At 35.3% G+C, this 13,484-nt stretch overlaps 2 protein-coding genes across 2 annotated transcripts; both read left to right on the top strand.

Annotated features, from left to right (window-relative positions):
* The first annotated feature begins 4,286 nt into the window (after positions 1 to 4,286).
* LOC112528527 (F-box protein At5g07610-like) lies at positions 4,287 to 5,597 on the top strand. The gene has a single exon (XM_025139555.1). The coding sequence runs from the start codon at positions 4,287 to 4,289 to the stop codon at positions 5,595 to 5,597; it is 1,311 nt and encodes a 436-aa protein (XP_024995323.1).
* Positions 5,598 to 11,086: 5,489 nt separating this feature from the next.
* On the top strand, positions 11,087 to 11,522 carry LOC112528374. The gene has a single exon (XM_025139392.1). It carries the CDS (start codon positions 11,165 to 11,167, stop codon positions 11,426 to 11,428), a length of 264 nt encoding a protein of 87 aa, XP_024995160.1. The 5' UTR covers positions 11,087 to 11,164; the 3' UTR covers positions 11,429 to 11,522.
* Positions 11,523 to 13,484: the final 1,962 nt, after the last annotated feature.

Raw genomic sequence — 13,484 nt, forward strand, 5'->3', positions numbered from 1 at the left:
GCACGAGCCTTACGGTTTGAAGCAAACCTTCCCACGATCTTTTGGGGGGAGTGTGTTCTTACGGCTACGTACATCGTTAACCGGTTGCCCTCCAAAGTCATAAATGACAAAACTCTGTATGAAGTTCTATTCGGACGACATCCCGAATACGACCATATGTGGGTTTTCGGATGCCTAGCCTACTACAAGAACATCGAAACGAATGGAGATAAGTTTGAACCAAGAGGAAAACCCGGGGTATTTTTAGGCTACCCTCCGGGCAAAAGGGGGTACAAAATTTACGATCTAAAACAAAGAAAAATGGTGATGACGAGAGACGTAAAATTCATCGAAGACATGTTTCCTTTTTCGAAAACGGAATCAAAAGATTTTGAGCAAGAAATCTTTGAGTACTTGAGTCCTATCTCACAATGTGATAAATCACATGAAAAACCTGTCAAGAATGTGGAGACAGGGGGAGCTTCAGTGCAAAATAGTGAGGAGGAGCAAACATATAGCATGAAAGACGTATTGGAAGAACAACTAGAAGACTTTGAAGAAGAGCAAAACATGCAAAGAGGTGACGAAGAGAGTAATACCCATGCTGAAGACGTGCACATGGAAAATCATGTGGAACCACCTGTCGTCCAACAAGAAACCGAAGAAGGAAGACAAAAGAGACAAAGGACACAACCAAGACACTTAAGCGATTATCAAGTAAAGCTTCCCCCATCCATCGACCACACGCAACCCGCTTCCAGTCAAGAGTCCTCGACGGTACATCCATTATCCCATTACGTTTCTTATGAGCATTTTTCTAATACTCACAAAGCGTTTTTATCCGCCATCAATAATCATGATGAGCCGAAATTTTTTCATGAAGCAGCCCAAAACGAAAATTGGAAGGAAGCCATGCGGAAGGAAATACACGCCCTTGAGCAAAATGGGACGTGGACCCTCGAACAATTACAGAAAGGAAAGAAAGCCATCGACTCAAAATGGGTGTACAAGGTCAAGTTCAAACCGAATGGTGAGGTAGAAAGATATAAAGCAAGACTCGTGGCAAAAGGCTTTACGCAAATGGAGGGAGTGGACTATCACGATACGTTTGCACCTGTTGCTAAATTGGTGACCTTAAGAACACTCCTAGCCATTGCCGTGAAACGAGGATGGGAGATTCAACATCTCGACGTTAACAATGCTTTCTTACATGGAGACCTAGAGGAGGAGGTTTATATGAAGATTCCTCAAGGGTTCTCAAACAAAGACGACACAAGGGTATGCAAACTCAAAAAGTCGATCTACGGCCTGAAGCAAGCATCTCGGAATTGGTACCACAAGTTCACTAAATCCCTTGTTAGCGTTGGTTACAAACAATCTAAGGCCGATCATTCATTGTTTATTTACAAAAATGGTGATGCATATGTAGCGGCTCTTATATATGTGGATGATGTGATACTTGTCGGGAATGATATGAAATGGATTGAAAGAACGAAGTCCTATCTTGACAATGAGTTTAGCATAAAATATCTCGACCCCTTGAAATATTTCTTGGGCATCGAAGTGGCAAGAACGTCCGAAGGACTGGTCCTTAGCCAACGTAAGTACACGTTGGACATTCTTGAAGATAGTGGGTTGAAGGGATGCCGGCCTAGTTCGTTCCCCATGGAACCAAATCTCAAGCTTGACAAAGGAGAAGAAGAAGAAGAAAAGATTGATGCAAGCCAATACCGAAGACTTGTAGGTCGCTTGCTTTACCTACAAGTCACTAGCCCAGATATAGCCTATTCCGTAAGCATTTTAAGCCAATTCGTTGCAGACCCACGACGCGTTCACATGGAGGCTGCAAACAGAGTTTTACAATACCTTAAGACCACCATCGGTCAAGGCATTCTCTTACCAAACACAAACGACACCGACCTTGTGGCTTATTGTGATGCCGATTGGCTCGGATGTCCACTTAGTAGACGATCGAGGTCGGGTTACACGCTCCTATTAGGGGGAGCCCCAATTTCCTGGAAGTCAAAGAAACAGTCTGTAGTATCACGCTCTTCGGCCGAGGCGAAATATCGGGCAATGGCCACTGCAGTTAGTGAGATTATATGGGTTCGTTGGCTGTTGGAGGAACTTGATGTCGCGGTGGTTGGTCCTACACCGTTGTTCTGCGACAACCAAGCAGCAAACCATATAGCTAACAACCCCGTCTTTCATGAAAGAACGAAGCACGTTGAAATGGATTGCTTCTTTGTTCGTGAACGAGTTGAACGAAAAGAGATTGTTCCCATTAACATCAATTCAAAGCAGCAAATTGCTGACTTGCTTACCAAACCACTTGGTTCTCACCTATTACAAACGTTACTTGTCAAGTTGGGCATTCGGAACTTACATGCGCCAATTTGAGGGGGAGTATTGGAAACCATCATTACCTCCTTGATCTCCTCTCCATTATATATAACCGTAATTACTTCCTTGATCTCCTCTCCATTATATATAGCCTTTCCATGTGTAACCCTCAATTGTAGTCTCCTTCCTTTTCTTTTGTCCTACTCTTGTTGTATAAGTAAACCTCCTTTGACATAATAAAATTCACCTTTTGGTATCAATTTGTATAACATAAGATATATATATATATATATATATATATAGAGAGAGAGAGAGAGAGAGAGAGAGAGAGGCAAATCCTAGATACTGAAATTGATTAATACGATTGTGGGAGCATGAGAGAATGATCGAAATGACTTTCTTTTACTATTTTATTACTTTGAATTTCAAATTTAAAGGGTTTTATATAGGTCATGCAAGCAAACATGTGTGTCTGCCAAATCATCTTACATAAACAAAAAATCCAAATCAATTAAGTAATTAACTGATGTAGTAAGTTATCCATATTATAATTGATAAAATTTTTAAAGTATAATATTTTAATGAAAATTAATTTGAAAGTAAAGTATTATAATGAAGAAAAATAAAAGTATAACATTATAATAAGAAAAATTATGAAAAGATTGTTACTTAATGTATTTAATCTTTTATAGAGTATATTTACAAGCATGATATAATAGAAAAAAAAAACAATATAATAATTTTATTATAAACAAGTAAGGGGCTGTTCGGTTTGTTGCTTAATGGGTTAGATAAGACATATGGCTTATTCGCACAACCATATCTAAATGTTTGGTATGGGATTATTTGGTCAGTCGATGGTTGAATCGCTCAACTACTAAAGTAGAGTCATGTACACTAAGTTGGTCATTTTCCCTCGATACCCTTAGAAAAAACACGTCTCGTCCTCCCTAAATTCATTTTATCCTTCTCTAACAGACCCTCTACCTTACCTGAAATGGAAACGATTCTCATTATCTGGAATGAAGCTTGATTCACTGGGAGAACTCACTAGAATGAAGCTCGATCTGCTCCTTACTCTCCCCATCTTTAGCTTATGTGGCGGATTCAACGTTTCCCTTTCAGCGCCTCCTGTACTATCGTCGGTCTTCCAGTGACTACTATCGCCGGTGTCATATTTTGATTTTCATCAAGTCATCCTTATTGCCATCATCGATCTTCTTTTGATTTTCAAGCTTTCCAGTGCCTCCTCAGCGATTTTGAATGAGTTTGGTGAAGGTTTGCTTTTGGATGTTCAAAGATTTGGGTATTTCTCCCTACTCATTCAAAATCCATGTCGTCTCTTTCATTTGGATGTTCTTTTTATTTACAGTTCATAGATTTGACTCGTCTCCTTCATTTGGGTGTTCTTTTATTTAGGGTTCATGTATTTGATGCTTTTGATTTTTGGCATTAGGTCTACATAAAGGTAAAAAAAACCCAGATTGTCTCCTTCATTGGGTCTGTGACATTAGCTCTGTGGGAAAAACCCAAACCAGTTAGATTGGATGGACATTAAGGGGTAAAATAGTTATTTATGTCATTCAGACTGATTATTCAAGACAACAACCGAACGACAACTTATATGTTATCATTCAGACAACTTTATCAATACATACAGCTTTATTCATTCAGGTCTTAAGAAAAAGGAACCGAACAACCCCTAAGACTTATATGATTATGATTTATGGACACTTTAACTTGTTAACCAATCTAACAAATAAAAATAGGATTTTAACCGCTCGCTTTTAAGCATGGTCCAAGCTAAGGGACAGATTTGGTAACTAAGAAGTAGTTGGGGGACCATTTTTGTGATAATCTTTAAGTTTGAAATTAAATCCCTCATTTGAGTAATTTGAGGCGTTTAAAATTCACAATTAGATTAAGAGGCGCCAAACAATAAACTTCGTCTTTGCGCATTCCTCATGGAAACGATCGGTAGAGGTTCGCCGGAAAATTATGTTTGGCCGGAGACGCTTACCACCGCTTTGGAAACCGAGAACAAAGAAAGAGCCCTAACATTCATGCGGCAAATGAATACAGCAGACGTGAAAGCGAATTCAACTTCCGGTCGTTCATCGTCAAATTCATCTGCTGCTGATTTGATAGATTCTAGCCAAGATCTTTTAACCGAAATTTTTCTAAGGTTACCGGTGATTACACTCATTCGACTCACGTCCGTATCAAAACAGTGGAACTTCTTTATCAAAAGTCATAGTTTCGGTCTCCTCCGAAACCCTCACCCCGATCCCCCTTCCGGTCTCTTTTTTGAAGGTTGGGATGCTCGGTCTAAATATCATTACGTGCCACTGGATTTCGGGAATACGGTGAATAGACCTCCATTTACGACTCTCCGTTTTGACTCAGGTGCTATAAAGATTTTACAATCTTGCAATGGTTTACTCCTCTGCGTTAATGATTTTCAAAAGTATTACATATACAATCCAACCACCAATCGATTTACCACACTTCCGCCACTAAACAATTTCAATCCGGATGGTTTTTGTTGTATGACATTAGCGTTTGATCCTTCAAAATCATCTCATTACAAGGTGGTATGCAATTACATGTACAGAGTTATGATGATTGAGATTTACTCTTCCAAATCAGGGAAGTGGAAGATCTCAAATGAACGTATGGATGATTTAGTAGATGTTGATCGAGGTGTCTACGGACACAATGCCATTCATTGGATGAGTTTCCCAAATCGGCTTGTCTATTTGAAGTTAGACGAGGAGCTACTTCATTATATCGATATAGATACACCTGATACCACCATTTATGGCACAATTCTTGATGAATTCTTAACCGAATCTCGTGATGGCATGCTTCTTGTTGTGCGTTGCTGTAGGTTTCGGAGATTGAATGTGTATGAAATTAACAAAGACTATTCTGAATGGTCCATCAAGTATCATGTCGATCTTGAAGAGGTTATTAGGGTTTGTCCCAACATGCTCACCCGTTTAGGGCTTCATTTTGTGGTGCAATCTCTTGTGTTAGGAGGAAGAGAAGAGGATTCATTCATAGTACTGGAACTTCCTGGGAAGCTTATACAATACAAGTTTGTGTTAAACACCATCTCTCAGCTCCGTGATTTCACCACGGAGAGCCGCCGTTGTACTCATGGTGGTTTCTTTCCAAAGACCATCTTCCAGCTTTCGGATTTTACGCCTGAGAATCGACGTTTCATCAATGGCAGCTGTTTCCATTTCATTCCATCTCTGGCTGCTGTCTAAGGTACCAACTCTACATTTGCCACATCATATGTCTACATATATAGAATGCACATTTTCAGGAACTTGACTCTACTGGTTTTTTGGGTCATTAATTCTACTGTATAGTCCTCATCTTTTGTGCCCCCGCCATGTCTGCTTGAATTCAATCAAGAATTCTATATCATAATAGAGTTAGACTGATCATGATCTTGGAAACGATTTGATGTGAATCTTCTCTTATTGTCAACTTTTATAGCGACATCGATTATACATAGTAAGAAAAGACTAAAATCTAAACTTCATAGCGGTAAATGAGTTGGTATTTAAGGATATCTCCAACCGGATTGCAAAAAATGGCAAAATGCAGCAGATGGGAGATAAATGCACGTATATCATGTTTCTGTTCAAATGACATATATGTTCTGTGGTTGGAGTTGAAGCAATTTTTGGTATTAATGACCCCACCAATTTGGTATTGTTTTGGTGTAGGCATTGGAGATGGTCTTATCATTTAGAAGAAAACATTATATTTATGATATAATTATTACAGATCAGAAACGGATCCGTACGCTAATCTAATCATCTACAATCTAATTAACAAAACAGAAACTAGGATCAAATTTTAGTTAGGACCCCAGCAACTCAAGTACATGACTTTTCTCAAAGACTCTTGAGGCTGTTTTGGTTTCTCTTGTATGGATTGGTTTTTAGCCATGGCAGATAGCTTCTTGGCCTGCGAGAAAGATGGGAGGTTGGAGTTAGTATGGCGGTTGATGAGGCTAATGGTGTAATTCCATCGTGCAAAGCCTTTATCTTTAAGTGCCTCCACTGATCCAACTGTTCCGGCCACCACCCATGCTTTGGTCGTTGAACTCATGATTCAGAATGAATTGTGACTCTACTAGTTAAATAAGATTGATTTAAAATATGTTTGGATGATAAGGTTGAAAATGGCAGTATAAATAGATGTATGAGATAAGAGGAAGAGCACCACGTTTTTTGGCAAAACAGTGTGAGGCCTGGAAAAGCTCATTTCTTCTATGGGTATGGTATACAATGTATTTGGCCATAAAACCATGCATCCTTAATATGCAAGTTTTATATTTTTCCGAATTAGTTGTTTAAACTTTTTATTATTTTATAATCAAGTTAAAAGTAAAATATAACAAACATACAATTATGTTGTTAGATACTTTTCAGTTTGTAACAACTATACTATTTAATTTTATTTGAAGATTTGAGAAAAATTTGGTTCAATTGTGCTTTCCTCTAAAATAGAAGAAAAAGAGACATATATGCTATATTTTCTTTCTTTTCTAGTCAATTTTTTTTTCCTTATTTTAGAGGAACATTTAACATAGTTGTTAGAACAAAATTATCCTTGCTATAAATTTATTGCAGAAAACTATAGACAAACAAGATTAGGATGTGATTTGGAATCACCATCCTCATAATAACTATTAGTTGTTGGGTTAAAAGTAATTTACCCCATGATTTACCTAATCTTTTGGATAAGGGACACAATAAATCTTTCAATCTCTATGAGTGTCATTTCTGTAGAAAATAAGAGAGAAGGAATAAAAAAGTTAGGAGAAATTTGATATGATTGATTCATATTTATAGGCTTGTTGACGGTTTTAAATTATAAAAATTGTCCTATGATTTTAATTAAGTTTGATTAAATTTTAAGTAACAGAAAAAACTGTAAAAAAATTGTCACTGCTATCTTTTAACCTATTGAATATATAACATGCAAGTTCAAACCAAGCCTAAACTCTATAATCTATTATATTCCGTTTTTTTGATAAAACCCAATAAGCGGTAGAGTCACCATGTAGTGATGGCCATACCGTCCAGGTCTGGTCCAGGAGCGTCGGAGGACCGGGATCGGTAAGGATCGGTTATAGGACCCAAATCTGGCACCGGTTATGGATTTGTGGTGTTTCGAGGGACCGGGACCTACCGGAATCGGTTATGGTCAGGCCCGGCCCGATTTTTAATAAATGTAGCTATTTTTTTAAAATGTATCTGTTTTTTGTATTATTTGTTTTCTAAACACTATATATAACTATATAAGTGTTTTAGTTGAGGGATTTACATACCAAGTTCTTGATTCGCAAAAAATACAAAAAAACGTTCACAATTATCGGTTTCTCCCTATATTTTGTAAGACAATATAATTTTAATTATAATAAAATGCATTTTTAAAGTGTATTTGAGTGACCAAATTACAAATTTTATAATGTATTAAAAATATATATTATTAAAAAAGTAAAAATAAAATATTATTTTGTATTGACCGGGACTGGTTGGGACCGGAACCAGGATCGGTGGCCCGTAACCGGTTACAATAAAGCTTGATCAGGCTTAATTTTTCGACCGGAACCGATTATGACCGATTATGAAAAATCTTGGGCCCCGCCCGAGATCGATTTTTGGCCATCACTATCAGTCACGTTAGCACCATAAGGTGCACGTGCTCCCCCTAAAATTAACCTTCTTTAATAAAAAAATTTTTTGCTTCATATCTCCGTTATCCATTTGCATTCCATCAGCCGCCTCTAACAGAGAATTCCTTGGGGCTGCTTTTGTATATTACCCATTTCCATTTCAAATACACATTATACATAGGATTAGAGAAGATGATGTCAACTTCTTACTATTCTTAACCTTCTAAGTAGTAACTCTAAATTGAAATTGTTTAATGCTCATCCGGAAACGTTTGGTGGTGTTGCTTTACCATCTTTAGGGATTATTTACCATCAAAATAGCATATAAGATTATGGGTATCAAGTAGGTGTTAACTTGAGTAAAACTCACCACCGTTATTTATTGGATAAGATTACAATCATTGTCATACCTCTTACCACGTAAGATTCTTATTACTTGTCATGCCGTCCTTTAAGGTAAGTGACGTAAAAATCATCTATTGTGAAAAAAATATTAGAAGCTCTCTTAAAGTAAGGTTAAAACCGTTAGCAAGCTGTGTAGGAAATATGGATGGACATCCCTTGTTTTTGTTGTTTTTTTAAAAATATTTGATTGTATGAGTCACCGATATACTTGTGATTGTTTAATCTTAATAAATTGAATAAAATTTATAACTTTGATCATAAACTTATGTCATTGTTGTTGATGGATTGTATGCCACTATGCTCTCAGTCATGAGTTCACCATGAACCAATAGGATAGGATTTATAAAGCAATAAATATTTTTCTTCATTTCTTAGGTAGGACAAAACTTCCAAATGGAAGACTATATTCAACATTTAATAATTGTTATGGATGATAATAGGTGGCAGATGGCGTAGCGTAGGACAAAAGTAAAACAAGTGATCCAAGGTTTTGGACACACTTGTTTATAACATTTTATAGGTCCTGGACAAACATAAAAACAGAGCCCACTGCAAAAAATAAGACAACAACTTTTGTCGTCGCTAAAAGTCCATTTATCATCAAGAATAGTATATAACAACATGTCGTCATTATAACTTGTGGCGGAAACATGTTATGCCTAAAGGCGTCAAAGATCACTTTTTTTATACTGACCCTCAGTAAGTACGGAAAAAAAATTCAATAAATGTTTTTCATTAGTATAAAATTGAGTATAAGAAATGCTAATAATTTACTGAAGAAGGAAATCTTAATAACAAGAAATATGTGTTATTTTGATACAAAAAAAGAATTCGTGTGAATGAAGTAGTCATGAGGGGTCAATGAGAGATTAATAATAAAGAAGATTATCAAGGTTTTCTATATAAATAGACAAATGAGAATCAATAAAAATATGAAAGAAAAGATGATCCATTGAGATCCAGTAAGAATAAATAATGAATTAAACATATAATACGCATGCTCAACAAATGATTGTTTAAGCACTTAAATAGAATCTTGTGGTATGGTGAAATCCCAATGAAAGATGCATAAGTCAAACAATTGATGAAAATATTTAAATTTTATTTTCCTTTTTTTTGTTCAACTAAAATAAGATGTTGAGATTAAAAGTTTATGGAACATGACATATATAAGAGACATTACTAAATACATCTAGTAGAAATTTTTTATTAATTAATCACAAAACCATGAAACACATTATAAATTATAAGAACAATAGATTGATTGTCAAACAATAGTAAAATATTTTATGTGGAACCAAAAATAGATAAATTATAACAAGATAACCAAATAACAATAATCAATAGATGTAGAAATTGATAAAAATATTCAACAAAAATACATAACAATAGCAAACATATAATCTTAATATTGAATTGTTGAAGCACGAAAACTGTCAATCATATAAAGATAACAATAACAAATATCATTGGTCCTTGTTAGAGATAAAAAAAATTTAGAGATGCAATAAACAATAGCATATAATGAATGACCAATTAATTTTTTATTTATTTTCTTTTCTAAAATAATTAATTGATATATTTTTGGGCCCTTATTATCTACTAAATTCTTTTTGTCTTTTATTACATTCTACAATTTTTATGTTTCTTTAATTTATTAAATTCTTTTAAATTGTTATTGTATTTAAGGAAAAAAAATTAGACCCTTGACATTTCTGGGCCCTGGATTTGCGTTCGTGCAAAGCTCCCCAGAGACGGCCCTGGTTTTGGAACACAAGTTTCTCCATGTTAAGTTAAAAATGATTTTCATGATATGCAATTACCAAATTAACGATACATAACTTTGAAGAGTGAAGTTCAAGTTTGGTAATCTTTTTGAAAGTGGAACCTAATCTTTAATTAGTCAAAAAAATCTTTTTTTATGGTTTACATTTTGTTTTAAAATTAGTCCCTTAAATTAACTTTGCTAAAAATTGTCTAATAAGTGAGAGACATCTTCATTTTTGCCTTACTTTTACCAAATTTTTTATTCAACAAATTGAAAAATATTATAGTATATTATTGATATTATATATATACAAACACATACACATTGTTGTTGTATGAGTGGAGGAAGACGATGTAAACAGGAATGATCTTCGCCACTCCTACCGCTGGAGAAACCAAGTCACCATCTCCGGCCACCCCTTATTCCTCCTACACGGATCAACCACCACCTTTCCCTTTTACTTGACCTCAACACCGTCAATCTAAATTTAAATGTAAAAACAACACAAAATGACAAACTCACAGCTTCTTCCCCCCATATACATGTATATATATATATATATATATATATATTCTTTAAAAGAAAAATTAGGAGAAGAGGCAAAAAGACAATGGTCGTCACTTAAGTTAGTATTACTATTATGGACCATTTTTAGAACATAGTACAAAACCACAAGAATGGTTTTTGTACTAATCAAAAATTAAGTTCCACTTCAAAGTTTTCAACTAAACCTTAAGGACCAAAATAGAAATATAGTCTAATCTAAACTAGAAGTTCGGTAGCAACACGTGGCTGCCTCATGTGGTAGTTGTCACTCAATTCCCTAAAACCGTTGGCTGCCCCCTGTTTATAACCTAAAACTTGGGGCTATTTTACTCTCCACCCAAACATCTATTTAAACCCATCTTCATCAAACGCTTGCAACATTTCAAGGAAAACCCATTTGATTAAAGCATTTCAAAAAGATGAGTTCAACAAGCAGAGCATGGATGGTGGCCGGAACCGTTGGATTGGTGGAGGCACTCAAAGATCAAGGGTTTGCACGGTGGAACTATACCGTTAGGGCCATCCACCACCACACCAAGTCCAATCTCCGGTCAATCTCTGGTACCAAGAACCTGTCATCACCAGTGGCCATGGCTTCTAGCAGGGGAATGGAAGAGAAAATAAGGCAATCGGATGAGTCATTGAGAAAAGTCATGTATTTAAGCTGTTGGGGTCCCAATTAAATCATCTGTTTCAGCTTTTGGTGTCTAGATGCATAGATAGATTTTACTTGTAATTATGTACGATATTTGGTATTAATGATGAAATCTATTAATTATATATAGACGGGTGTATATGTGATGTGAAATTGATTCTAAAGCATACAAAACCATGGCTCACATCCAATTAATACTGGCCACTATTGAGTAACACCATAGAGCTCATCTTATTAAGATTTTTTAGTAGAAAAAAAAGGGATTGAACTTGGAACATACAGCCAAGCCATTTTTTGTTGTTTATTGGTGTTGAATAACACAACAAAAATGAAATTTTATTTTTGTTTTTAAATCATTAATTACTGTTCCATCTTTAATTATCCTGTTGAGCATTTAATTTTATGTCAGATTTGATCACTGTTTGTTTGTTACAAAAATTGTTAGAATGTTTCATTTAACAACAATTCTGACTTTTGTTTATTTCACTATTGAACTTTGAATGTTAAACATTTACATTATAATATGAAATTAGTATAAAACCAATATCAACATGAAACAACTAAAAAATGTTAGGTACCATGCAAAGTCAATTGGTACATCATAAAAGAATTTGCATATGGCATGGGAGAAAAACTTGGTAAAGTACCATGTTGGTCAATATATAGGAGAAAGAGAATCGTGTGAGAATAAAAGTTATAGTGTGAAGTGTAAGAAATAATCCAGACTCTTCATCATTTTTAATCTCACATCTCATGAATTGTGCTCATCACGGGGACTAATTCGATGATCTCGATGCATCGCATTAGCATTTATCTTCAATTAGGATTGATCCAAAGATGAAAATTATTTCTTACCTTTCTTACACGTAACTCTTATTTTTATCCGAATCTAACTGATAAATAAGAATGTTATATTTCTTTTATTTTAAAATCAATAAATAATATATAAGTGTACGTGCCAGCTGCCAAGTGAAATGGAAGGGTATTATTGGGAATTGGATGCTCTAAAACCATTGGCTCTTACTTCCAGTTTTGATCTCATAAAAACTAGACATCTATTTATACCCCCATTCCATCCTTCTTCTTCTTCGTCATCACCTACAACTTACTTTCAAATTAAGAAAAAAGAAACACCAATCTTGAGATAGCATGAGTTCAACAAGCAGAGCATGGCTGGTGGCTGGAACCGTTGGATTGGTAGAGGCACTCAAAGATCAAGGGTTTGCACGATGGAACCACACCATCAGAACCATCCACCACCACGCCAAATCCAATATATATATCCGGTCAATCTCCCACACAAAGAACCTGTCATCACCGGTGGCCATGGCTTCAAGCAAAGGCCTACAACTAGAGAAAACAAGTCAATCGGAGGAGTCTTTGAGAAAAGTCATGTACTTGAGCTGCTGGGGTCCTAATTAAACATCCATACATATATATATATATATATATATATATATATATATTTGAAGATAGGTTGATTAGTTCCAGTATACAAATGGTATACTCCATGCCATGATCCCAGGCTTGAACCAATTCATCAAGTTGTAACATTTTGTTCTCATTTAGATTTTGTTGTAAATGAATGAGATATATTTAAATGCAAGCAAGTGGCCTGTTTTCTATACCAACCAACATCTATGGATGCGAATATTTACATATCCCTCAATTTATACTTATATCGCTATTTGTAACTTAAAAAAACAATATCATTCGTGTTTATAAAAGCATATGTATTAATTGTACCTCCTACAAATGGTCATTTACGCTTATCATGATGCCAACAATCAATCACCAAGTAGTATCGATGTTTGGATTTTTTAATTTATTGAAATGTCTGCTTTAAAATATAGTTGGTTAGAGACAGAGGCAGCATCTAATTCAATGTCCATCTGCATGTCTTGATGTTTAAAAGGGCATCTCCAGTGCATGATACTTTACGAGAGTGTCATGGACTGCCACATCAGCATTTCACTCACCATACAACTTTATCATTTTATACCCACACTCCATAACACTCCAATGAGTTTAATGGATTTCCACATCATATATATATATATTATCTATAAATATAATTTTACCAA

The sequence above is a fragment of the Cynara cardunculus genome (assembly GCF_001531365.2).
Source record: "Cynara cardunculus var. scolymus isolate 2C chromosome LG 15, CcrdV1, whole genome shotgun sequence".
Lineage (NCBI taxonomy): Eukaryota > Viridiplantae > Streptophyta > Magnoliopsida > Asterales > Asteraceae > Cynara > Cynara cardunculus.

Coding starts and splice junctions, on each gene's coding strand:
- LOC112528527 (XM_025139555.1), top strand. CDS start 4,287: ATGGAAACGATCGGTAGAGGTTCGCCGGAAAATTATGTTTGGCCGGAG.
- LOC112528374 (XM_025139392.1), top strand. CDS start 11,165: ATGAGTTCAACAAGCAGAGCATGGATGGTGGCCGGAACCGTTGGATTG.